The following is a 26,620-nucleotide window of genomic DNA, read 5'->3' as shown; positions in this document are numbered from 1 at the left end:
AAGTATGAATGGAGATGAGTGTAGGATGAGTGGCGCGATCTTGTAGTCTTGTTGACTAAGGCCAACATTCCTTAGACACAGCTGTTAATTATAATTGCCCATACAGCTAATGGCAACTAAGGGACCTACAGTTTATAGTGGAATCCGAACCACTTGCCTTGGTAATTACGAATTGGTCTAATTATCAGGATAGTACTGCGGATAGTCGTAGTACTCACCCGTGCGGACGTTAATCCACACCAGGGAGTATCGCATCCACAGTGCATGCCTATAAATATCCACAATTCGTGACCTCCTTGTAGCTGGATTACAGGACGATGCCACCCGTCCCAGTCTAATATAACCAAGACCAGTCACAAAACACAAAGCATCACGACCAGTCCTCAAGTGTACAGATATCTTTCCAAAAAGACGTCCAGTCTATGATAAAAGTGATGGAAGACTTTGGGAATCCATTTAAAGAAGATAGTCAAGATCTATTGGTAATCGACACCAAGGAGATCGCACCACCTCAAGCTGTATCCGACCTCCGTTGTGCATATAAAGTGGGAAAGGCCCAGTTTGACAACTTCATCAGAGAACATCTGGTATAGAGAACAAAACCCATACAAGATACTATTAAAAGAAACAACCTCAAAATATTCGATCAGTCCGCCACAAATCCTCAGGCAAAAGGCGAGCAAAAAGTTAAATATCTCAAGAACGACGTGAACCTCTTATCTCGTCTTCACATCGGATGCCAGAACCAGGATGGGAATATATACGAATTCTTCAGACATGAAAACCAAGCTTTTCCTCCTACACTATCGGATAGTGGTAGCATCCGGTTTGGCGTGAAGAGTGATCTTCTCGCATGTCTAGAAGACTTCAGCCCGCCTATGTCTGAGATTCCTTCAACGCTGCATTGTCCTAGACGGAGCAGTCATAATCCAATCGCTGAAGCCTGCTAAGGCAAAGACCTTCAACGAATATGCCAAAGGTTTTTTCAAGCCGGTAGTGCTGCGGGATGCACTACTGAGAGGACGATCAGTAGTGTACCGATATGGGTTTCAAAAGCATTTTGCTTTAGTGTGAGCAAAAGCATTTTAATCTCCTAAAAAACTCATAAAACTGCACTTATCTTGGTCTTGAATATGATCACTTACAATAATGGTTCTTGCATATGACCGCACTGTTATTAGGCTCCTTTGATAAGAGTTAGAAATTTCACTTGTCATAGTGACCATTTCGATCATTCGGCATTTTAAACTTAATGGAGTTTCGTAATTCATATACACACATTTCATTAACATCTGATAAACGCGAAAGATCCCTGATACTTTAGGTGATAGGTTTCTCAGATGGAATGTCAAGTGCTACAATTTGCATGTATTACAAAGAATGATCAGCGTTCTCGTAGACACGTCCTGTATTATGTACGTGATCGAAGTGGCAGAGGCAGTGGCGGACTCTTCAGCTGATCAAGGACGATCGTGCAGAAGCTCGCAATCAGCTGTTCAGTACACCTCATTGTATCACATGCTAATGAAGACGTTCACCCTTGAAGTTTAGTCATCAGTGGATAATGCATCTTGTCACCTACATTTTAGACTCCCATTTTTTTAATAGTGCAATATAAACCTCGGAAACTGTATTATAAAATTGGAAAAGACTATGGTCTTAATTTTTGTCTATCCTGTGCCAATTACTTTTTTTATGGTTTCCTGTAAAGCAACGGGCCAAACCCTAGTTTTGCACCTTGTAAAAACCTCTAGGGGAACATTTTTTTATCATATTTTTTTAAAATTTGTGTTTATGAACTATTTAATTAAAATACTCAACTGATAAATGTGTTTTCGGACTAAATCTTTATTATTAGCGAATTTCCCATATTGGGGATAAGCTATTACCGTAGATAAAGTCAATGGTAGTACTCATGGTGAGACCTGGACGAGGGACGATTTATTTTCGTTTTGACCAAAAACACCATCCGTCAAAATTCACACACACACACACACACACACACACACACACACACACACACAGATACACGCCATCCCTATACTTGTGTGGACATGGGTTTTTAACCAAACTATGTGGACATCAAGGCACACGGCTGAAAAAAATATCCTAGGTTCTTTCTAACCTCAAATTGAAGATGAATAAAAGAACACTCCTTGTTTATTGGTCTAAATGTAGTAAAACAATTATAAAAATTGTGTGGACGTCCCCACAGTTAATGCAAGAGTTGGTCATGTCCCCACAGGTAATGCAAAAGCTAGTACACATGTCCACACAGATAATGCAAATGTTGACACAATCGAGTGTTTTTTTGCTTGCAGGTGTTAATGTCCACACAGTTTGGGAATTTCACTGGTTGCACTTTGACAGTATGTTTAGGTTATGTCTCCACTCTTCTTTATATAAACAAATCGTTGTATATTGGTCACATCCGAATTGCTATGTAGCATATGAAATAACAATATTCATGTATTAATTCATTGTAAAAAATATTTAATAAGTAAGAAATACAGTTTCTCGTCAGATTAAAATATCAGGCCAAAACACCAATGTCTTCATAAAGATATTGCTGGAGAACTATCGATATTTTTCAGTGATATACAATCGATTTGGTTCCATATTACTAATATAATTCAATATTATATATAAATATTGTATAATTTGATATAAATATTTTATAGTATTAATTTCATATTAATATTTTACAATATTGATTTATTAATTAATATTAATTGGATATTTTATATATTAATAATATATAAATTAAGTACTTTGCTGTATTTGGTTTTGACTTAATGTATGACACCAACTGACTTTGTCTCTGAACAGAAAGCCCTTTCAGATGAGGTACTCAATTCAGTTTCAAATTTGACTATAGCTTGACTATGTTGAACTGTAGCTCTAGTTAGCGCCTATAATCGACCATAGTGTAAATGGATTAATGCAGGTAGGAAAAAGATGATTCTGTACAGTAATCAGCGACCGATAGTACAAAGAAATAATATCATATGAATCACGTCTCCCCCCTTATGCTACATTACCTGTACTTATAGTCAGTAAAGTTAGCGTCCATAATCAACGGCAGTACAAAAGGTTTTATGAGAAGAAATAAAGCATATTCCCGTATTAAAATTACTGGCGGACGTAAGGAAAATGTACTATATATTTTAATTAATGACTATACTGTCGGTACGGCACTTAAATTGCAGCCTACAAGTCAACCCAACACTTCGGTCATCTAGATGGTGGCGTTTTGTTGGGGTAGCATCTTGACGACAACCCCTTACTATTAGAGGAAAGTTAAACATTTTGTCTTCTCAGTTTTTTAATTGTAATTCACTTTATTATTGAATTCTTTCTATTTTTTAAAATGAATTATGTCCGTACGAATGAATTTTAGGGAAACGGAATCTATCGGGAAAATGCAGCCGTTCGGTTCTAAAGAAAATGTTAGGATGATGTAGATGTTGAAACGCTTTGTCAACCAGGGCCGTCCCTAGGGTTGTCAGCGTCCGGGGAAAATGTAGTCGCGGTGCCCCCTCCTCCTCACTACTAGTCGCATTCGCATATGTTAGCTTCATACTACATTACGTTTACATTTTGATTACACCTATAGTATTACAAATTATTATTAACTACAGCCTCATTTTTCAGATTCGTATTTATTAACGCCATAATCTGATAACCTTAACAATTAATGAAAACCTACAATACCACAAACAAAATCTGCTCCGGCGCCCGGGTCAACTTGCCCCGGTTGCCCCCCCCCCCCTTCGGACGGCCCTGTGTCTAGCTGTGGTTCATAATTGTTGATTAAGCTCTTTTTTATGTCACAGGTGAGACAACAACGTTAGATAAACATTAAACCTTATAAATGTTAATTTAACAAGATTCACTGCCCATTAGGATTCAATTTTCATAAAATTTATTATATTTCTATTCTAGAATGGTTTATTTCACCTTTCCAATATTTATGTCGTGATATTATGTCGTGGCCCCTAGATCACCAGATTTTAGCGAGTGTAAATTTCTTCTGTGAGGCGTTCTCAAACTTAGCATCTACACTCACAAACCCCGTACTTAAGAACGCAATTAACCAGAAAGTATAGACAATTAATGATGGCCATTTAATTAATGATGGGACTTGTAATGGAAAAATTTAATAAGACAGGGATAAAAACTGTACTGACTAATTTTGTCACAACTTAGTGCATTTAATCAATCATCTTAGTACAACCGAAAGACCGAAAACTCGTCCAGTCTCGGGGGTTTGTGCAAACTATCCTGTTGCGTTGTGCGGTTGTTTAGAATCCACTAGAAATGTTTGATGTTGATAAGTTTATCGAAAATGTTCATGGCCAGCTATCCCTGTGGGACAAACAGACATAATAATATTATGATAGCATAGAATAGCATTCCTAAAATGCGTGTTTATTTTTGTTATCTGATGCCTCATGATCTGAAGAAGCTCATCGAATGACTGGACTGACATACGATAGTATAAAAACGTTCACGACAAAAAGGATGAATCCAATGACTTGTATTATTTGTTCTTAGTAAACCACTTTCTTTCTATTACACGCACAAGTTTTATTAATAATATAAAAGGATTACCTCATCCAACCACAGTTGCTGGTATGACGACTAGTTTCGTTCCTTAGAACTTCGTCAAGTCATTGTATGCAACCACATAATCAATGTATTAACATTGTGGTATGTCAAAAGATTCTTTAAAATACTGTCAAAATCACAATAGTCAAAACTAGTCATGTTGATCAAATTATAAAAAAAGAATAAAAAGTGATAAAACTGGTTAAAACTGTAAAGTCTGGCCAGCACTGTCTATTCACTTGCAAATTGATGCAAATGGATCCTGCAAATTGTTTTTTTTTTTTTTTTTTTTACTTACTAAATACCATATTGAATAATATATGTAACATTTAAATGTGCCTGAAAAATATAGAAAATATATACGTCTAATAACACTTGCAATAATATATTTACACTTATACTGTTGACTTACAAGACGGTAAATACATGTAAAAGTTGGTAAGTGGTGATCGATTTCGATTGGATCACAACTTACCAACTTTTACATGTATTTACCGTCTTGTAAGTCAACAGTATAAGTGTAAATATATTATTGCAAGTGTTATTAGACGTATATATTTTCTGTATTTTTCACGTAATTTAATAACATGTACGATGCTAATCAATAAGTTATTCATTTAAATGTGATAATGATTTATTATATCACACACTCATTATATTTATTTTGAATGAATGAATGAATTATATATTAATTCCAAAAAAGTGTTTACAAATATTGTACACACATATTTAATGGAGAAGAAAAACATAAATGAGAAATGAACTGTATAAATTAAATTAACTGTTTTATCTAATTCTATTTGATCAAATAGAAAAAATAAATAAATTAAAGAAGATGGGTGAAAATGAGCTAAATGGATCACAAGAACAAATAGTGAAATAAATAACTATGAAAAAAATATTAGGTGGCATAAAAAGTCAAAAAAATAACATTTATACCAAATAAATAAATATATATAAATGATAATATGCTATTTTTAACCAAACTGTAAGAATTATTTAAATAGTTGATTGGGTTATTAATTTATTATGAAATGTTGTTCAAGGAGTATTCTATATCAGGAGATTGGGAAGCCAAACACTCAAGTCCCATTGCTAGTAGCCGCCAGCAGCTTTCCTTGTTCACCAAAAAGTCTGTAGGAGCGCCACTAGTCAGACATCACTAAGTCCACACAGTTAATGTATTTCCTGTGAAAATTGTGTGGACGTGTGTGATGTCCACATAAGCGACCAGGTCCACACAGTCTGGTCACATTCACACTCATATCCCCACAGCTTATGCAGCACGAAAGCACACACACACACACACACACACACATATATATATGATAACTCGAGCAAAAATGATCCGATTTTGATGAAATTTGGTATAAACGTGTAAACCTACATTAACGAGTTCGCGAACCAGCATGATAAATTTCATATATACTGTATAGCCTATGTGTGTGGGTGTCCGGACGATAACTTGGGCAATTTTGTCCGATTTTGATAAAATTTTGTTTGAAGGTGTAAGGTGGGATAAACTTGAATGAGTTATCAGCATGATCGGCCCACGGGAACTGGGTTTAACGGGGGGTTTTATGGGGTGAAAATGGGTTTTTCTCATTTTTTATCCTTAAAACACAAAATTATCAATTTTTCTCACGACCTTTTTAAAGAGCTTAAAAAAAATAATTTAGTAAAAGTGTTTTGTACGGTGATTGGTTACGGAGAAAATTCAAAAAAGTGTTATTTAAAATTCCTATGTTATTCTTATGGAGAATATTGAAAAATGTTGTCTTGTTTAGGCATATATTTTTATAAATGTTGGCGGATTGCTTTATTTCATACTAAGCTATTGATATTTTAATAAAAAACACACTTTATTAGTTTCCCTGTATTAGCTAACCTAGGTACTCGTTAAACACAAATGTTAATTTAATAGATTAATAATTGAAAATCAATCCAGGCGCATATGGATATTCGCTTAGTCGGCAGGTTTGCTGCAGCGGGGGTATTATATTATCAGCAGAGGTTAGCCTATGACAGTTTTTATAATGAAGATGTTAACATTAATTTTATAGTTAAAAAGTTAATTTTATAACTACAAAATTATAAAATAAATTTAAAGTTTTTCTTTACGTGAAGGGCTCTCCCACAATACCCCACTCCTTCGCAGAAGTTTTCATTAGTTCCGGACGAGGATAATCAGACGCTAGTCAGCTCAGCAGACAGACCATTCATTCAGTTGAGTGTGGTTGAGTTCAGACTTCAGATTCATTCGTCTGAAGTGACTGGCTGACTCATGGTCTGCTGACTTGAGTGAGCTTTGAGCTTGCTCTAGCTTGAGTCTGACTCGGACTTCGGACTCCGACTCCAGTCTTTACCTTTTACCTTTTACCTTCGATGTCTTCACCACAATCCGTAGATCGGGGAATCGTCATAGTTCTTCCGTCTGGACGGGATTTTTCTGTATATTCACGAAGTGAGCTGGCGTATGTGTGTGTAAGAATGTTCCTCTATGTACTCGTTTATGTTGTAATATGGTCTATTGGTGAGGTATTTTTTTAAGTGTTGGACAAATGTTTGACTTGAGTCTGTTTGACAAAAGTCTGACTGAGGACTGAGTCACGTCACACTTTGACACTGATAAGAAGTCCGACTAGTCACTAGTCTGAGTCTGAGTCTCTCTCTGAAGCTGATAGCTGAAGTAGAAGTGAAGTGAAGAAGGAAGGACCGAAAGAAGGAGGGTAGAGGAGGAAGGAAACGATTAGGCTAAAGTTTATTTGCACTAATTTTTATAATCTATATTCCACATCAGCTTCTTACAGTGCTGTCTATTATCATTCATCCTTGCGTTTGATTGAAAATTAGTTTGCAACAATGAATATGTCAACCATGCCTTCTCGTGAATTTCTCTGGGACATTTTTCAGAAGTAAGTTGCCATAACCTAAGTGAAGTTAGGCCTAAGTCAGACCTCGGATTGATAATAATTAGCATAATTAAACCAGGGTAGGCCTTCTTCAGTTTCTTAACTGGGCTATGCTAATACTGATTGAAACTATCGATTCGATTAGTAAACCTTCATGCGATTTTTCCCCATCAGCAAGTTTGGTTGGTTAGGTTAGGTTATGATTAGTTTTATTTTATAATAGACTAGCTGGCCCGACAGACGTCGTCCTGTCCTATTGTGGTTTTATGTCACATGCTCGTTCATTTTCAAGATGAGCTCGTTCGCATGGCTCAATCACGTCCTGGTTGAAGTTCGTTCGCTACGCTCATTCACCTTTAGGTTGGAGCTCGTTCGCTGCGCTCACTTGCCTTCAGGTTAGCTCGTTCGCTACGCTAACTCACCTCCAGGTTGAAGTTCGTTCGCTACGCTCAACTGTTCTCATAAATTAAAAATAAATATAGTGCTGGTAAACTTATTAACTTTTTAATGCTATTGAACATTACAGAATCAAATTGTTTAGTTGCACCAGCTGTTAAGATTCTTTAATTCCATTTAAATATGAGTACTCATAAGGTTAACATGGGAAACTCCAGAGCCACTGGGACGGAGCCCTATTGACGGATCTGCACCAAACTTCACACAAACCATCCTTGAATAATGCTTAATAATGCCTGAAAGTTTCATTACAATCTGACGAGCGGTTTTGTAGTCCATAAAGGACAAACATATAAATATACAAACATACATTGGATTTTATAGATAGCCTAATCAATATTTTCAATTCGATAAGCTTAGTTTCAATTAATATTAGCATAGCCCAGTTGAGAAACTGTACCCATACTTTTTAGTTTACGGTAAGTTACCTCATGACTGAACTGAGTAATAATTGTGAGTTAAGTAAACATCAGCGTGAAACTGGCAATAGATCAGCAATAACCCCTCCCACTTCTCCTACCTCCCCTCCTACAAATATACAACACAGTAAAAGGTCGATCCACGCACATCAGTTACGGTTCGTCACAGTCCAGTCACTTCAGGCACGTCGCAGTTAACAAAAATATTCTTTAAGTTAATGAATGTTCTTTTGAGCTATCTACATTCATCCGTTGCAGTTCTGTCAGTCGCTCTCCTGGCGTCCGTCAGTCAATTTCAGATTTCTTGTGAATGATAGTTTTGGATTGTTCGGACGCCTGACAGACGTGTTTGAGGCTAGAAAATAGTACATTTTTTTATTTAAATGATCGAGTTTATATTTTAGGTAGGTAATGATTGTAACAATCAACAAGACAGACGATGAAAATTTGGTAGAATATTGTGTTTTAATTAAACAGTTTTGACTGTAACAACACTGTAAATAAACCTTAGGCTATAAGTTAGTAAGCTATAATTATTTGTACCTACACTCGTTGCTAGTTGGTTGAAATGTGTCAGAATATTACAATAAGTTGCTGTTGCTGGCGTTGGTGCGACCACGGTTCCATAAGAACCCAATTTACTAAAAATACATTTTTTTTTCGTTTAGTTAGGTAGGTACTTCTTAATAGGTAGCTTACCTAATTTTCACCATTTTGATAAAAGTATCAGTCTTTATCAATTTAAAGCATTATTTAAAGTCTGCCTCAAGAAAATAATAAATCACCATAATTCTATACAGGCTATTAATACCGGTACTTAGGCTAAGCAGTTTTCTTTTCACAGTCATAACTCGATAACGGCTTCATGGATTTTATTAACGTTTGAGGTATCAAATTAAAGGTATTTTCACGTAGATGTGCAAATACGTCTCAGAACATTAAGAAAGGGCATCGGAACTTAAGTACAGTTAAGTGCTAAAGTTTGGAAACGGCAGCGCTATCTGTTGACATCAAACTCAATTCTCTTTGTGTACAACTAAACATATGGACGAATAGTTGAATTGATTTAGGTACCTTACATCGTATTTTTCTGAAATATTATGTAGGCTAAGGCCTACCGGTAGTTTTGGTTACAGTTCGGTGTGATGAAGTGAATTATTTAAAAGTGATTGTTTACAGGGCAGTTATTCATTATATACCAATTATCATGTAATTTACCATATGTATCGAAATTCCTTCATAGTGTTTTCTGTTGTTTGGCTAACTTTCAAATTTTATTTAAATTTCAAATTAAATGCCACCGTAAGATGAAGAACTGTGAGTGGCTGGAGGGAACGCGATCGTAACTAACCAACATGCATCAACCTTCCAATGGAACATTTTTGACAGGTACAGAGTGGCAGTACCGCCACCGTGGTGATACATCCAACCTTGGAGAAATGAAAATTAAATGTTTATTGTGGTGGCTTACATTTTAAGCAAGAAAAGTCTGGCCGCGACAGTTAAATATTTACTTTTTGTTCTAAATGGAAGGTTTGTTTTTATGAAATTATTGGAGCCTCCCAATCTGAAAACAGGGTTGTGAGACCAGCTATCCAGAAATTAGTTTGATGAAATTTGTCAATTCAATTCCGCCTTTGTCATGTTTAACTCCAAAGCTCATTAGATGAGAGGATCACGCAGGGGATCCACAATTTTCAACATCTATGACACGTTTTACCACCGAGTAGTTCCTCTAATTCTTCAAGAAGGTGATGATCCTAAATACGCACAGATATACAAGTACCCGACGTTGGCACTGGAACCACAGACCACAGAGTAAACATTACAGTATTCAAAAGTCTGTGCTGGAACCCAACAGAGCATGAAATTCAATTCAAACAAATAATGCAATAAAAAATATGTGGGAAATAGGGTCACAATACCAACCCATTTGCCCAATCTTTTAAGACTGTGGCAGAAATTTGTAGGGAGGAGAGTTCCGAGGAGTAAAGTGAGATTTTTATGTACTTAATAAGAGACAATACCCCCGCCGCAGCAAACCTGCAGACTAAGCGAATTTCCATTTGCTCGATTGGATTTACACAAAAATGTCTCCTTAAAAATACCTTATTTATTCCCTATTTAAATAATATTAATTTAACGAGTACTTAGGTTTGCTGCAACAGGGAGGGTAAAAATGTGTTTTAGCGAATTTCCCTATAGGGAAGTAGCTATTACCGTAGGTCTCATGGTAAGACCTAAGCCCGGGACCGATTTACTTTTTCATTTTGATGTCCCCAGAGGCCAAAAACACCATTCGTTCAAATTTTTATATATCTATATCTATATAAATAAAATTAGAGTTTTGTCTGTACTTTGCTCAGAATTATATACTTTTAGGTTATTTTTACGTTTTATACATTAAAGAAGCAGAAACGAGTCTTATCTCTATTTCTGTCTGTCTGTCTGTCTGTCTTTCCCTTTGTCTGTAACACTCAAGATGACATTTTACGCAATCTTCTCCGTGAAAACCAGAGTACCTATCAAGATCCAAGTCATTTTAATGTATTCACTGGATTGGCGAGAGTGTCTTTAGTGATTTAAATATAGCCTCACTACTTTGTAAATAAAATTACGGACGTTCAAAAATGCAGTTTTGTGCGATTTTTGTCAAATTTACGTTCAATTTTTATCACATTATCGTCTATGAAATAACGAACAGCTGTTCGGATCAAGATTATTTTTTCTAGCTGTCAATGATATGTTTACAAAATGTTGTTTACAAATACCGCAACCATTTCGAATCTCGTTTTGAAAGCAAATCCCAACCAAGTGAGATTAAAAACGTTTTTCTTACATAACGGATTTAATTAATCGCAAGTGCAATAATATAGTCTAATAGTGTAACCGTAAATGAAATTAAATAACTAGACATCGTCCAAATCGGAACCAGAAATTCTTTGAGTATAAAATGTTTCTTGAGTTTTGACAACCAGAAAGAAGACCTTGAATCAGTGTTGTATAGGGCTGGACACTGAAATGATCGTCGCCAATAGCTTACAAAAAAGGTTTCCATTCATTGACGGCGCTTCAATGGCGGTTGTGTAAAGTGTAAAGTAAAAAATCACAACTGCAGTGGGTGATTGTAACAGAGGTTTAACAGAGGAAGAGCTAAACTCGCTTTTCCAATGTGTCACTTTCTGTTTCTACTCACCGTGTGATGCAATCGTTGGACCATACAGCCAATAGGCCCATAGCTCATATCTTGGGTACGTAAGCCTACATATTTATTCATAACAACCTTTTTGACGACGATCCTTGAATCCGGTACTTTTACATAGAATACATGGCCTACCTACTTAAGAAATATAATTACAAATGACCAAAACACCAACATTGTGTGATTTTCGTCACATTTCCTTCTAATGTTAATAGATATACTAATCATTGTTTAGAGAATGCGTAATCTATTAAATAACAAAAAGTTGTTTGGGTAAGGTTGTTTTTTTTTCAAACTGACACCGATAAGTTTACGCTATAACTTTTTACGAGAAAATCCAAAAGCAAGAGATCAATAACCTCGGGACCGGGATTAGATATTAATGTATTTAATTGGTCGGATGTACTATAGTTCTTAGGTAGGTTCTTACGTAGGTACTGGTTCTTTTCCTTAGAACCGTTGGTAGCTGCTAGAATCATTTTTACGTAGTACCAACACATCACTGTAGTTTATAAATTAGTTATCGTTGGTGTTGCACCTTATTTATTAGAGCCGTCCGTATTCAATTTAAGTGATGTCTTAACTCTGTATAAGTTTTGCTTTTTCTGTCTGGATTCCAAATCTTAGCTTACCCGGTATGCTAAGAAAATGATAACCTATTTGAGTAAAACATTTGTTGGGCAAACCATCATGAATTGTTTACGCCTTTATATTGTTTATGTATCAATAGTTCGTGGCCTTTTTTGGATTGTTGTGTGTATGTCTGTTGGTAACGCATTAATGTCCTTGTTTCATGGAATGGACAAGAGCACCTTTGATACTGAAAATGTCAACCGGAATAAAGTGTTAAATGGTGAGGTTGAGGTAGTACTATAAATACGTTTAAGTTAACCGATGTGGAAAGTAACTTTCAATTATAGGCCTACTTTAGGGCTACCCTTCATGGATCTATAAAACATTTTTTAGTTTAATCATTGGACATATGGACCATAACGATCCGGGTGACATTTAATTGCGAAGCATTTATTTTGGCTTGAACTGTCAGATACTGTATTTGCGAAGGTTTATATATAATAGTTTTGCCAGCATATCTGCAAAAATATGCAAACTAACTGCTGTTCTTAATCTTAATATAAGAAGGTGTCAACTGACTACTATAAGATCCCCGTGCGTAGAACGGGCACACAGCTAGTATAGATATATATATATATATATATATATATATATATATATGTGTGTGTGTCCATCCGCACGATAACTTGAGTAATTTTTGTCCGATTTTGATGAAATTTGGTTTGAAGGTGTAAGGCGGGATAAACTTGAATGAGTTCGCGAACCAGCATGATCGGACTATGGGAACAATTTCTTTTTAAACCATTTTGTAGAGCTTAAAAAAACAAATAATTTAGTATATTGAAGCGTTATTATGCGCCTAATTGTTACGGAGAAAATTCAAAAAAATTGTAATTTTAAAATTCTCATGTTATTCTTATGGAGAATAAGTCAACTGTTGTAGTTTGCTTGTTTATGAACATATTTTGATCAAATTTGGAAAATACATTAATTTCTTACTAAACCACAGTACCTTTCACATTTTACATAAAAAAAACATTTTACCCTCCCTGTTGCAGCAAACCTAAGTACTCATTGAACTACAGTAATTCTGTTTAAACTTGGAATAGGCTAAATGTGATATTTTTAAGGAGACATTTTAGTTTAAATCCAATCAGGCAAATGGAAATTCGCTAAGTATGCAGGTTTGCTGCGACGGGGGTATTTGTTATTTGTTTTTTTTTTTTTTGTAAAATGTTAATAGTTTAGAATGAAATGAATGCCTTTTTCAAATTTAATCAAAGTATGTTCATTCTCAATAAGAATAACATGGAAATTTTAAATTTACAGTTTTTTGGAATTTTTTCCGTAACCATTTGGCGCATAATGACGCTTCAATATACTAAATTTTTTTGTATTTTAAGCTCTATAAAATGGTTTGGAAAGAAAATGTAAAATTTTAAGTTTTTAGGGTTAAAAATTGGAAAAACAAATTTTTACCCCATAAAACCCCCGATATACACCTGTTCCCATAGTTTGATCATGCTGCTTCGCGAACTTGTTCGAATAAACGTAGGTTTTTTAGTTTGTACCAAATTTCATCAAAATTGGATGAGTTTTGCTCAAGTTGTCGCGCTGACGGACACATATATAAATATATATATGTATATATGAATTTGAATGGATGGTGTTTTTGGCCAAAGCAGTATGAGAGTGGATAGGCCTATATATTTAAATATTGTAGATTACTTTTAAAATTTTGTACAACATAATATTTTTAATATTTCTATAATCAGAGTGACTCTTTGAATGAGGTCTCGCTGTTTATGTTTTTGTTCTTTATTCTTTTATTACAAGTTGCAGTTTTGCTCGATTTAGAGCACCGGGTTATCTAGTTTCTATTGTTGGCCTATCCCTTTGGCACAATTTTCTTTTTTTCTATGGAAATATGTTTATTACATTGTTGTTTTGGGCTCACAATTTGGCAGCTTTTCCAAGGTATTATACAACTCGAAAATACCTTATTACAAGTCGTGATTTTTTTCAACCCATCCTACCACCCACAGTGCTATCCTTATAATTAGACCGATTCGTTAATTACAAGGCAAAAATGTGGTTCGGATTCTACTATAGGTCTCTTAGTTGCCATTGGCTGTATGGAATTAACAGCTGTGTCTAAGGAAGATGTTGGCCTTAATTAGTGACTAACAAGATTACAAGATCGCGCCATTCATCCTTACACTCATCCATCCCTCATATTTTCATCCTTACAAATTGGTTGTTGCACGTAAGCAGACAAAAAGAATTAAATATAGACCGTCAGCTGTGCTGCGGTTACCATAGGTTCTGGCGCACACCGCTGGGATCGCCACGGTAGTTACAGCGTACGCGCTAAGTAAACTACAGCGGTGTGCACCCGAACTTACGGTAACCATGGTAACCGCAGCACGGCTGACAGTCTATATTTAATTCTTTTTGTCTATGACTTAAGTTGAATCAAAGGTTATTGAAATAGATGATTAGATTAGATTATGTCTGATGTTTAGTAAAAGGTTCTTGCAGGTTATTGAAAGTGAAAACCTTATTATGTACGTTTGTCTAATAATATGTCTGCCAAAGCTCATTTCCACTTTTTTTTTATCTGTAACCTAGGAATTAACCAAACCATTGAAGTTACTGAACAATTAATAGTACAATTCTGTAACTGTAAATCCCCAGTTACAGTGAAATAGTAACTGTCCGGTGTGGTAAATTACGTTTTGGAATAATTCTTTTTTGAGAACCAGAATGGGAAAAAGTTTTAAAGAATATAACATATTAATGATTTTTTAGGAATTTTTAGTCCTCTAACTGCATCACAGAGGTTTAAATAGGAACATATTATGGTTCTAACAAGATAAAGCTATTCTGCTCGATGAATGTCCTGTGCAGACCCTTCCCGGGACATCTTGTTTTCTGACAGCGATGTTGCTCTGCTCAACAGATTTTATTTCTGCTTATTTATCAAATATTTCTGCTGCATGTAACTTCTGGCTGTGTATCATTGGTTGGGTGTTTATTCAAGAAACCCTCTACCTATTTGTAATACACACACACACACAACAGCGTCATTGATGAAATCTCTGCAATACCAATATCAGTGAATTGTAATCTGTTCGAGAATTTTCAAAAAAGATTAGAGTCTTGTGTGGACATTGGTGGAGGTCATTTGAAAGAGCTAATGACATAATAATATGACATATTGACATAATAAATCAAATTGTCATGTACAATTGACTCCAATTCAGTGGCGGATCCAGTCAGGGGGCGCCCCCCCCCCCTTGGACATCAACAATGTTTAATTATCGGGTAACTTGGGCCTAACATGTAATAATGTTGTGCCTGGCATACACTCTTACCAAATCTTACTTAACTGCCAGGAATTGCTAAACTTATGTATTTTCCGTCGTAACTTACTTAATCCTGCAAGTGTATTCCACATTAGTAGTTTTTATTTTGAGGGAGCAGTCTTATTTCACTGAAAAAGGGATATTTTGCTTACTTAATGTGTTGCACTAGATTCATTCCAGTCCACATGAACTAGATTGAATACGGTGTGACCATAAACTTATATCTTTTCCCCATAACCTGTCTTAAGATTACAGTTGTAGAGATGTATAATCAATGGTTTTGATATTAACTTTAAATCATACGTATGCAATCTTTTCATCCTAATATAAATTTTGAAGCTCGTTTTGAGTTTGTTTCATGATTGAACATATTCACCCAATATTTATAGTCAATGGTTTTTTATTAGTGAGGTTTAAGAGTGTTGACAAAATGGTTTTTCTCAATTTCTTATTTGGAAAAATTATATTATTTGTGCTCTATTCTTCAGTCAAAACATACAGTCTAAGTAATGGTTTTCTAAAAGATCGTTTTATTTGGATAAAAGTTTAAATAGGTACTTAAATGTAAATTTAAATAGGTACGGTACATAAAAGGGATGATAATCAATAAATTGCTCTCAACATAAACTGGTAGGATCTAACCTTAAATTTGTCTTCAACATCTCCCACGATCGCATAGACAAAGCTATCCTCTCTTATGATGGCGGGATGGTTTTAAACAATCCGGCTATATTGAAGTTATCATAATCATATCCCACGATCGCGGTGGATTTGTGAGCATCTCCCGTGAACACCAAGACATCATCAATCATCCACCCGTGGGTGCCAAGACATTATCATCGTCTACCGCAATTTCTGAAATATCTTGAACATCACCGCGAAAGCTATAAGACTCGTTATCGTTTCCTGCGATCCTGACAATAGTAATAATACACTGAACACCTCCTGCGGTTGCAATTTGGAAATATATCATTATTGTGTTTTACGATTGCAGCAAAATCTTTCATGACCCGTGCGATCATGGGGACATCATTATCGTCTTTCATGATCGGGGCAAAATTATTGCAAAACAACCAATAAACGGAACGTTTTTAACCAATTCGAATTTTTTACAAATAGGTACCATTAAACCAAATCCAACTTCAAAAATGGGTTCTATTTTTTGAGCCCTTATACCTATAGGGCAAAAATGTGTCCACACAATATGTAAAAATTTAAGTTCGCCCCCCCTTCAACAAATTCCTGGATCCGCCTCTTCTGGACTAGCTGTATTAATAAAGTAATTTGCTTTATTGTACTTTAAAATCTATTTCATCCTATGTTATTTACAGAGTTGACAAAGATCGCAGTGGTGTTATTTCTGCAGATGAACTACAAACTGCCTTATCCAATGGCACCTGGACTCCCTTTAATCCCGAAACTGTGAGACTGATGATTGGTAAGTAAAGTCACGGAGAACGTTGTAGGCCTACTGTACACCTTTTTTCATGATTTCAATCTAGCATTGGTGTGTGGCGTTTAAGCTACGATATTGGCGATTATTGTCAATTGATTGACTGTTACGACAAAACCATTTGTGTAGGAAACAACAACTGAACCCCTTAATTTAACCAGAGGAGATAATTTACCGTGAATCACAAGCCCAAAGAGCCAGCTTTGATGATTATTAATATTAATTGAACCATTTTAACTACAGAAGTTCATTGTCTTTGAATATGTGCAATAATTACTAATCAGATAACTGGACACAATGTGGACTAAGAATTTAGCAAAATATTAATATTAAAAGGGGGCACTGGAAATTAAGATAAGCATTTTTAACTACAGAATCTGAAAAGTACAATCATGGAGATTTAGAGTAATTACATATCTACCACCTTACCTCTCATGGAGCCTTACGCCATATCCCAACTCCTAGCACACGTCCATGTTCTTTGTTCCACGGCAGCACCAAGACAGCCTGATGGTACTCTACTCACCTTACGTGCACTGACGTGAGTTGAAGAGTGCCTTCTTGGCGGAACATTTGAGTTAGGTGGATCAGGCTGTGGATGTTAAGCTCCACAGGTGTAGTGATGATAACTCGTTACTGCCATTTGCTAAATTTTACAGGAGAGCAAAATCTTATTTATTAACTTATTTATAATTAAACATTTGGTTTAAAAATCTTGCATTTTTGAACTTGTGATAAGATGATACAGTGGAAATGTCCCTTGTATGGGGGGAGCAAATGATGTAATTCTGCTCACAAATGATCAGAGGCGGCTCCAGCATGGATTCTCGGAGGGGGCCATTGCTTGAAATCTTGGGTTGTAGGCTGTTAACCCCCTAAACACCGGGGGTCCGGGAAACTTTTGCAAATTAGACCTAAATCTCACGTTTTTAGATTTTTAGAGACATAAAAAAGATTTTTTCAATTGTAGTAAAAAATGTTTAACCGCGGCGTTTATTGTACAATACCCTCGAGGTCCTAAACCACGGCATAGTCGTAAATTCAACACTTTCTACCACCACTTATAATTCAGTAACATTGATTGAAAGTTTACATTTCAAGCTTTGAGTATTTAATTTTAATATGGAGTCAATAGCAAATTAACATTAAGCTTTGTGCCATCACATTTTTAAGGTCTTTATCAGTAACTGATCCTTATCAAAATCAGATCTCGGGATCAGTAACCTCACTACGAACAGTCAACCGTTGACTATCTGAAGCCCGGTCATCCGAAACGTGGCCGATTACCGGCCTTGACGTGATAGCGAGAGACGACCAGCGGTGACGCCGAGACCGCAGAATATGGTCACAGATGCTGCTACAATTGCAGGAGACAATCAAAACTAGTAAAAATATACTTGTAAATTTGAAAAAAAAATCTATGTTATCTTGCCTAAATAGGCCTACGTACAAAGATCCGTCTATTTTTATCAATTTGCTATGGGCGCACCTGTGAAAGCGGTTTGACAATATTTTGAAAGCAAATTATATTGTTAAAGTAATTGTTTTAAAGTATTTTAATTTGTAATAATTAATTATTGTAAATCAAAATCAAATAAACTTATGGGGACCGGGGACCAGAATGTCGAGCTGAACTCGATACTGGAAACTTTGGAAATTTGGAAGACCGAAAAAAGCTTGTTAATTGTCAGTAGACTACGTAAATTTTGATTGGGGCCGAGAAATCTACTTTATATTTTTAAAATCTACTTTATATTTTTAAAATCTACTTTATATTTTTAAAATCTACTTTATATTTTTAAAATCTACTTTATATTTTTAAAATCTACTTTATATTTTTAAAATCTACTTTATATTTTTAAAATCTACTTTATATTTTTAAAATCTACTTTATATTTTTTAAGAATCACTTCCGATAGCCTATGGCCAAGTGTCTTGTCCATTTATTACTATAGAGCACATGAATATTTTATGCGCCAAGTTCATTACCGAAAGGAAGAAAATCACGATCGTGGGAAATACAAAACTATGTTGCCGTGATCGCAACAGTTGCTCACGGGATGTTCCCTTGACCTCTTTGCTAATGTAGGTTTCGAGTTTTGGCCATAACTTATACCTAATGTACTAAGAAAAATGAATAAACAATGAAAGTAACATCCGCCGCATGCGCAATTCGTCCGATGCCACCGCACGTATTGTTTCTGGTCATCGTCAAAACAAGGCCGCATAAAGGCCCCTGTCCTGTTGGTATTGAAATACTGGTACTGTACTCCCATTTAACGTTGATTTTTGGCACAGATACTTGTTCTAAAAACCGATGGTGCCGAGATTTTCCTTTAGGTATCAAGACATAGCTAATTATAATAATATTAAATATTAAATGGTATGAGATACGTTTATTGAAATATTGAAAATTTTCCCCTGCTCTCGGGGGAAGGAGCCGCCCCTGCAAATGATGCCAGTAAGCGGCGAGGAGCCTCATCACGGCAAACTCGTGAACTACGGAACTATACACCAAACCCAAAAAACCCCCGCATATTATTATTATCGTATATTACAAGCAAAACCATCTTTTTTAAGCAGATTGGTATTTAGTGAACACAGAACTCCACTCGTATATGAAAGTAATAATTGCATTTCATAGAATCATTCTTATGCACCTCTTATGTGTACCTCTTAGTAAATGTTTTTTTTAGATTTATAGCAATTTTTATGTAAAATAAAAAACACCGCCACAGCAAACCTGCAGACTAAGTGAATTTCAATTTGCCTGAATTGATATACAATTAAATCTATAAATAACATTAGGTCAAACAAGTACCTTGGTTAGGTGCTACAGGGAGGCTAATAAAGTGTGTTTTTGGTAAAATATTAATATCTTAGTATAAAATAAATAAATTTGCTAAGTTTTATCAAAATATATTTATAAACAAGCAAACTACAACTACAATATTCTGCATAAGAATAACAAGGGAATTTTAAATGAAAATTTTTTTGAATATTCTCCGTTACTAATAACCGTACAAAAACGCATTGATATACTACATTATTTGATTTTTTAAGCTCTTTAAAAAGATCTGGAGAGAAATTGGGAGATTTTGTGTTTTGAGGATAAAAAATGAGAAAAGACATTTTTACCCCATAAAACCCCTGTAAAACCCCGTTCCCATTTTCCAATCATGCTGGTTCGCGAACTCATTCACGTTTATCCCGCCTTACACCTTTAAACCAAATTTCATCGAAATCGGACAAAAATTACTCAAGTTATCGCCACGAACACACATATATATATAAATTTGAACGAATGGTGTTTTTGGCCTCTGGGAACATCAAAATGAAAAAGTTAATCGGTCCTGGGCCTAGGTCTTACCATGCCACCTACGGTAATAGCTACTTCCCTATTGGGAAATTCGCTACAAAAGAAGAAAATAGCAGTGGAGCTAAGCTCACTGGGGAAATGTGCATTATCAGTGACAGTGACTACAAGACCCATTTAACGGCAAACTTAAAACTGTTTCATAGCTCACATTTATCATGGCTCAAGGTCTACCCGATAACGTGCAATTGACAGTTTGTGTCCGGTTTTAGAATATTGTAGTTGTATGCTGAAACCAATAAAGACTGGTTTTACCTATATAATACTGTACTTTCCTAGGTATGTTTGACAAACAGAACCGAGGCACTGTCAGTTTTGAAGATTTTGGAGCGCTGTGGAAATATGTTACTGACTGGCAGAACTGCTTTCGCTCCTTTGACAGGGACAATTCCGGTAACATCGACAAGAACGAACTGACACAGGCCCTGACAACGTTTGGCTATCGGTTGAGTCCTCAGACTGTGGACACTTTGCTGCGCAAGTTTGACAGGTTCGGGCGAGGAACCATCCTGTTTGATGACTTTATTCAATGCAGCGTTATCCTCTATGTAAGTACTTTTTTCTTCATTTGTTTGCCATTAAGCCGCTAATTAGGCTTCACTTCAGTCAAAGTATCTTAATTTCTCGGTCCTTGGCAATCATTTCATTTGATTTCCAATCACAAAATAGAGTACTTGCAAACAGTATAATTTGTTTTTTAATTTACAAGAGTCATTCTTCTGAATTGCTTTTGAATTTACTTATAAAACAAGATTGCCAAAATTTTTTTTTAATAGACTACTTCCAGCTTTTTGATTGTAACCACCCTTAACATTAAACACAAAATTAGACAGCTATTTGTATGTAATCAACCTTCTATTTGTGGCGTGTACTATAATTTATAGTAACGGTACTGGACTCATAAGGATCGTTAAGGCTCAATATAATCAGTTTATTGCTGCATCGACATTCTGAGTTGAATAATAATAAACTTAAATTAAATACTGAGCCAAACCACATCCATATCACAGCCATTATGATGATCTAATATTTCTTTTGCATCTAATTAAATATATTAAGCAAAAGAACAAGTAAAACTTCCTCTCGTACATTAAGGGTACGAGTGTGCTCAAGTTTAATTTACATACTAAGCTGAAATAGTTATTAGTTCCCTAACCCCTTAATCCCCCCCTTCCTGAAAAAAATTAGAACATATTTTAAAATTACTTAATCTAATGACAACTTATAAATTCGGCGACGATGTCCAGCATTGAACCGGCAAAAGTAGTCTCCAGAGCACAACTACTAAACCACTACTCTGTCTCCGCGCTTCTTACCCCCTCCCCAAGTTCTCCAGCAATCAGCTGATTTACGTCTGATGCGTCGCCGCTGTGATGCAGGCGTCACATATTACAAAATGAATATGTCATATAAAAGTTTAATGTCTGCAGCTTACTCTTAAAGTCTGTACCTATTGTTCTCATACGGTGAACCAATAAACATTTTTTTGGGTTTGGTACCGATACAGACTTCAATAAAATAGTACTGACACATCATTAGTTGTAAAACAATAATTGTAATGGAAATTTGAAACATACCAGTGAAAGTGTTTCAGAATCTTTAAACAGCTGATTGTAATTTTAACCGATGTATTCTCTAAGGAGATTATTGGTATTTGTTAAATGGCGTATATTATAGTAAAACTTTTGTCCCAATAATGCACAAAATTGAGTCTTTGATCAGTAATTATTTTACCTTAAAATAGGTTTGGCCATGTTTAATAGCTAAAAAGACCTATGACAAATGTAGGTTTTTAAAATCTAAGGCTTACCTTACAATCCAATTTATTTTATAGTGGAGACCTAGGTTTCTAGGTCAAAACGTTATCATTAGTTCTTTGTCTCATAGGTCCTTTGTTGAAATGATAACGTAGAATCCTAGGTCTCCACTATAAAATAAATTGGATTCTAAGCTAAGCCTTAGAAAAAAAATGCAATAACGATCCAGAGGCTATGTCTCCAAATCAAATGAAGAGTTTTTTTTTTGGAATTTCCTTTGTAACTTTTTAATCATACGACGTTTCAATATAATTTTAACGACAAATCTGTAATTTTATTTACTTAGGTAACTAGGTACAGATTTTCTATTTTTTATAGTTGTTGCAAAGTAGTGCAAAGGGTGTCTTACAGTTAAGAGTTCAAAATATAGCTGAGTAAAATATATAGTACCCACCAATTAATCAGAAGAGTACTGATTCAATTCTTAAACAATTTAGATGATTTTTTATAGTCCTGGAAACAGCTGTCCCTGATCACTTCCACTGGCCTTGTATTTACTCAGTAACAAAGGAACCATGCCCAGATGAGTTGGTGACACAAAAATCTAATATATTTTGAGATTGATTGATTTTCCAAGAATCATAGTGTTTAATTATTATTTTTTTTCACAACATTTTTCTCATAGAATCTTAGTTTTTAGTTAGCTCTTCACTGCTTGTTTCAGACACTCACATCAGCATTCCGTCAGCACGACACGGACCAAGATGGTGTCATACAGATACACTACGAACAGTTCCTCAACATGGTCTTCAGTCTGAAGGTCTAACCTAGAACCACCTAGAAGATCTTTTATGTATAGTTATCGGGGTTGGATTCATCAGACATGAATTCTACAAATCTGAGGTTCAAGCAATGTTTTTACTCTAGCAAGAGGTTGTTTGACAGATAGACATTTACCATTTACCGTTTTGACACATATTTGGCTTTTATCAAAGAAAGCAGTGGACTCTTGTGATGCTTGTAAGCGGAGACATTAAAGTATATAGTAGTTACTAACCAAATTTTAGACTTGAAGCTGTGAAAAATTAGTATTAGGACAAACTGTAACAAAGAAGAAACTAAACAGCGTGCCAAACTTTTGCTTTAACTCAGGTATTCTTTGTGTAATGGTGGACCTTTTCTGTGTCAGTAGGTCACTTGTTAGTTAAAATGATTCATCACAAAGTCAGGTAGTGACTTGAAAGTCATGTGTTGTACATAGGCTTAAATCATAAGGTGTATTGGTGAACTATGAAATAACTTTTCCATTTTACAAAAATCGGGGAAAAAGTTGTGTAACTAATAATAAAAAATTGTTTTGTAAATTTCAAGTGGTTCAAATATTTACAAGTTAGTTACCTTACACACACATAGCAGTTGTCATAAAGTGTATTAATAAACATTTTTTTTATCTTTAATGGTGGTTTTCTGATAAAAACCCATAAAATAACAGAAAAATAAGATTTTCTCAAAAATAGCCCGAACGATTTTGATCAATATTTAGTATATTGTTGCTCTTTAAATTATGAACAAACTGGTAGAAATTCCTGTAAAAATTACGGTTCAAAAGTTATTGCGAATTATGTTATTACCTATTTTCCCATTTAAAAAAAACCATAAAATAAGCGTAAATCGTATTTAAAAAAGGCCGGGTTTGATTGAAATTAGCATGTGATAATCCTTATGATTCCTAACAACATAGTGAAGCCACCCATTGCTGTAAAAGTTACGGTTCGAAAGTTATTACAACTTTTGTTATTTTCCATATAAAATATCACAGTTACTCCCAACGCTTACCCATGATATAGGTTGTTGACAAGCTAACGGGAGAAAGTATGTGTCAGATTGCTGATACCGTTTATTTCCTTTGGTATTCTTGGATAACATTTAAATTCCTATACAGTGTCAAATTGCTGCATATATTGAAAGTAATTAAGTTGTACCGAGGCCACACTAAAAATAACAGGCCGTAATGCTCGTCAAGCATGACGTCATGATAGAAGACGGCAATAACGTAGGTATTTTTTATTTATGTTCCAAGGAAAGATTAAAACATGCAGCTGATCACAAACGGCAAACATTACGTCATTGCCGTTTTCTATCGTGACGTCATGCTTGACGAGCATTACAACCTGTTTTTTTTAGTCTAGCCTTGGTTGTACCCATTACTTTTTCCCAAGCTAAAATTGTTCGTCTCTGGATATGTGATTGTTATAACATTCTTTGTAGTTTATAAACTACAAGGATATTACTCCTTATTTTTAAACTTGTCCGTTGACAGAAATTTAAATTAGCTTATGACTTGTAGTTTTATAATTTTAAATGATGATTGAAGTATTAAACAATATTGTTAACACTAAGCTCAACCATCACTAAGTATTTTGCTAAGGATTTCTGTGTTTACACCAGGCTTGCCCATAGAAGGTCTCCAACATACTCCCATCGTGGCCAAGCTAGCTAGTTCAAAACTGAGACAAGCCATGTGTTCAGGGCCAGATTTTGCATTTTGGCTCCCTTCGGCCCAATAACTTTTCCACCTCTAGTCTGGTTAAAGTTACTTTATTAAAAAACCTTTTCTTAAAATTCTATCAGACCTATATTTTAAATGCTTAAACACCACTCCACAATGCAATTGTATGATTGCAAATTTTAAAAGAATTTACTTGGATATTTTAAGTATTAAATAGAGAGCCCAAGTTTGTGCCTTGTGGGACTGAAACAAAACAATCTAAAGATCAATGCATTTCTGCAACAAAGCATGGCCATTGCTGCCGCCGCAGTAGCTTAAAAATTTCAGGTCATGAAAACACAAAACTTGAACTTCGGACAGTATGTGATACCATAGATTAAACATGCTCCCTTAGTCTTAGTAGATTTGTCAGCTGAAGACAATTCTTGTTATTTCAATTTCAGTTATTTAAAACCTCATTTACCAACTAAAAATATCTAATCATAAACAATAGCTCGTCCTCTGGTTTTATTACAAGAAATTAAAACACATATCATAAAATTAACCCTAAAGTAATATAAATAAAGTATTTAAACTGAGGCACCTGCTGTCACTACTAACATGAACTAGACAAGAAAAACAATCTTAATATTTTACAATGTGATGAGAAGACTACTTGATAGTTAGTCTATTGCGATACAGCATCTAAATTATATTCGAAATGCAAAAGAAAACATTGTAAATGGTGCTTTGGAGAGTACACTATTGAATTTTTTAACCTTTTGCAAACTCAAACTTTCATTAATTTGAAAGACAAACTAATAGTTTTATTTTTTTTATATTTTTTTATTAACACAAGGTATGATACATTTTTACTTGATCCTGCTCCTGAATGTTGTTGTAAGCAATTTAAAATATAGGTAATAACTTTCATTTTGCGAGGTGATATAGAGTAGTGTCACGACAAAAACTTTGACACGCTCACGCCTAATCACTCCGAGCAGTAGCGCCGAGTCAGTGGCTCGACAACATCTATAGCCATTGTCCATGTTCAAAACCAATGTTGTAACAAAGTTGATGCGTACATTGAAAAATATTTCTCAGATTTTAACTAGTTTGCTAGGCCAAGACAACTTCTAATTTTAGATGCTCTGTAGATACTGTGAAGTAATCTATATTTGCTAGAAAAAAGTATTTTGAAAAACAGTGTTTATATTTTGATAACTTTGTTTAGTACTGTAATTTCAAATGTCTTGTACATTTTGTACTCTGGTTATTTATTATAAATGCAAAGAATATTTAAAGCATTTGTTGTTTGAAAGTAAGATATTTTTGGATTAAGTATCATTGTTCTTAGTTTGTGTGTAGTTATGATGCTTTTGTTTATCTTTTTACCACTGGGACTAATATGTGATACATGATCAGCTAGTTATTTTTAAAACTTTTAAGTGTTTTTTTTTTTTTTTTTTTTGTTTAAGAGATAGTTGAAAAGTACTCACATTCCAAAAAACCCATCCTTTGTATCATGTAATTGATTTTTTTAAATTTTTGATTAAACTTGAATTTTCAAAATTTCTGTACAACAAACATAGTTAAGAGTACTATAATAAATTGAGGATTGTTTTCTTTGTTGAAATTAAAGAGGTCTTGTTGCACCAATAAATTGAACAAATATTTTTTGAGCATATAAATATTTATGTCTCTGTTAATAAAGTATTTTCAATACAATGTTTTTAAGTCCTTGACTTTTATCAAATACTAGCCGTAACCCGCGGGCTTTGTCCCGTTTAACTTCTTAATTTCCAAGATGATCTTGTTCGCATGGCTCAATCACGTCCTGGTTGAAGTTCGTTCGCTACACTCACTCACCTTTAGGTCGGAGCTTGTTCGCTACGCTCACTCACCTTTAGGTTGGAGCTCGTTCGCTGCGCTCACTTGCCTTCAGGTTAGCTCGTTCGCTGCGCTCACTTGCCTTCAGGTTAGCTCGTTCGCTACGCTAACTCGC

At 35.0% G+C, this 26,620-nt stretch overlaps 1 protein-coding gene across 1 annotated transcript; it reads left to right on the top strand.

Moving 5' to 3' along the window:
* Nucleotides 1-7,302: 7,302 nt before the first annotated feature.
* LOC128994648 (programmed cell death protein 6-like) lies at nucleotides 7,303-23,493 on the top strand. The gene is made up of 4 exons (XM_054419332.1): nucleotides 7,303-7,526; nucleotides 16,873-16,979; nucleotides 20,650-20,918; nucleotides 22,852-23,493. Exons 1-4 carry the CDS (start codon nucleotides 7,474-7,476, stop codon nucleotides 22,951-22,953), a joined length of 531 nt encoding a protein of 176 aa, XP_054275307.1. The 5' UTR covers nucleotides 7,303-7,473; the 3' UTR covers nucleotides 22,954-23,493.
* Nucleotides 23,494-26,620: the final 3,127 nt, after the last annotated feature.

Source organism: Macrosteles quadrilineatus, unplaced genomic scaffold (genome assembly GCF_028750875.1).
Source record: "Macrosteles quadrilineatus isolate MER2022 unplaced genomic scaffold, UCM_ALF_1.0 Scaffold_5__1_contigs__length_97177068, whole genome shotgun sequence".
Classification (NCBI taxonomy): Eukaryota; Metazoa; Arthropoda; class Insecta; order Hemiptera; family Cicadellidae; genus Macrosteles; species Macrosteles quadrilineatus.
Note: the sequence above shows the minus strand (reverse complement) of the source record. Positions and strands in the feature narration are given on the sequence as shown.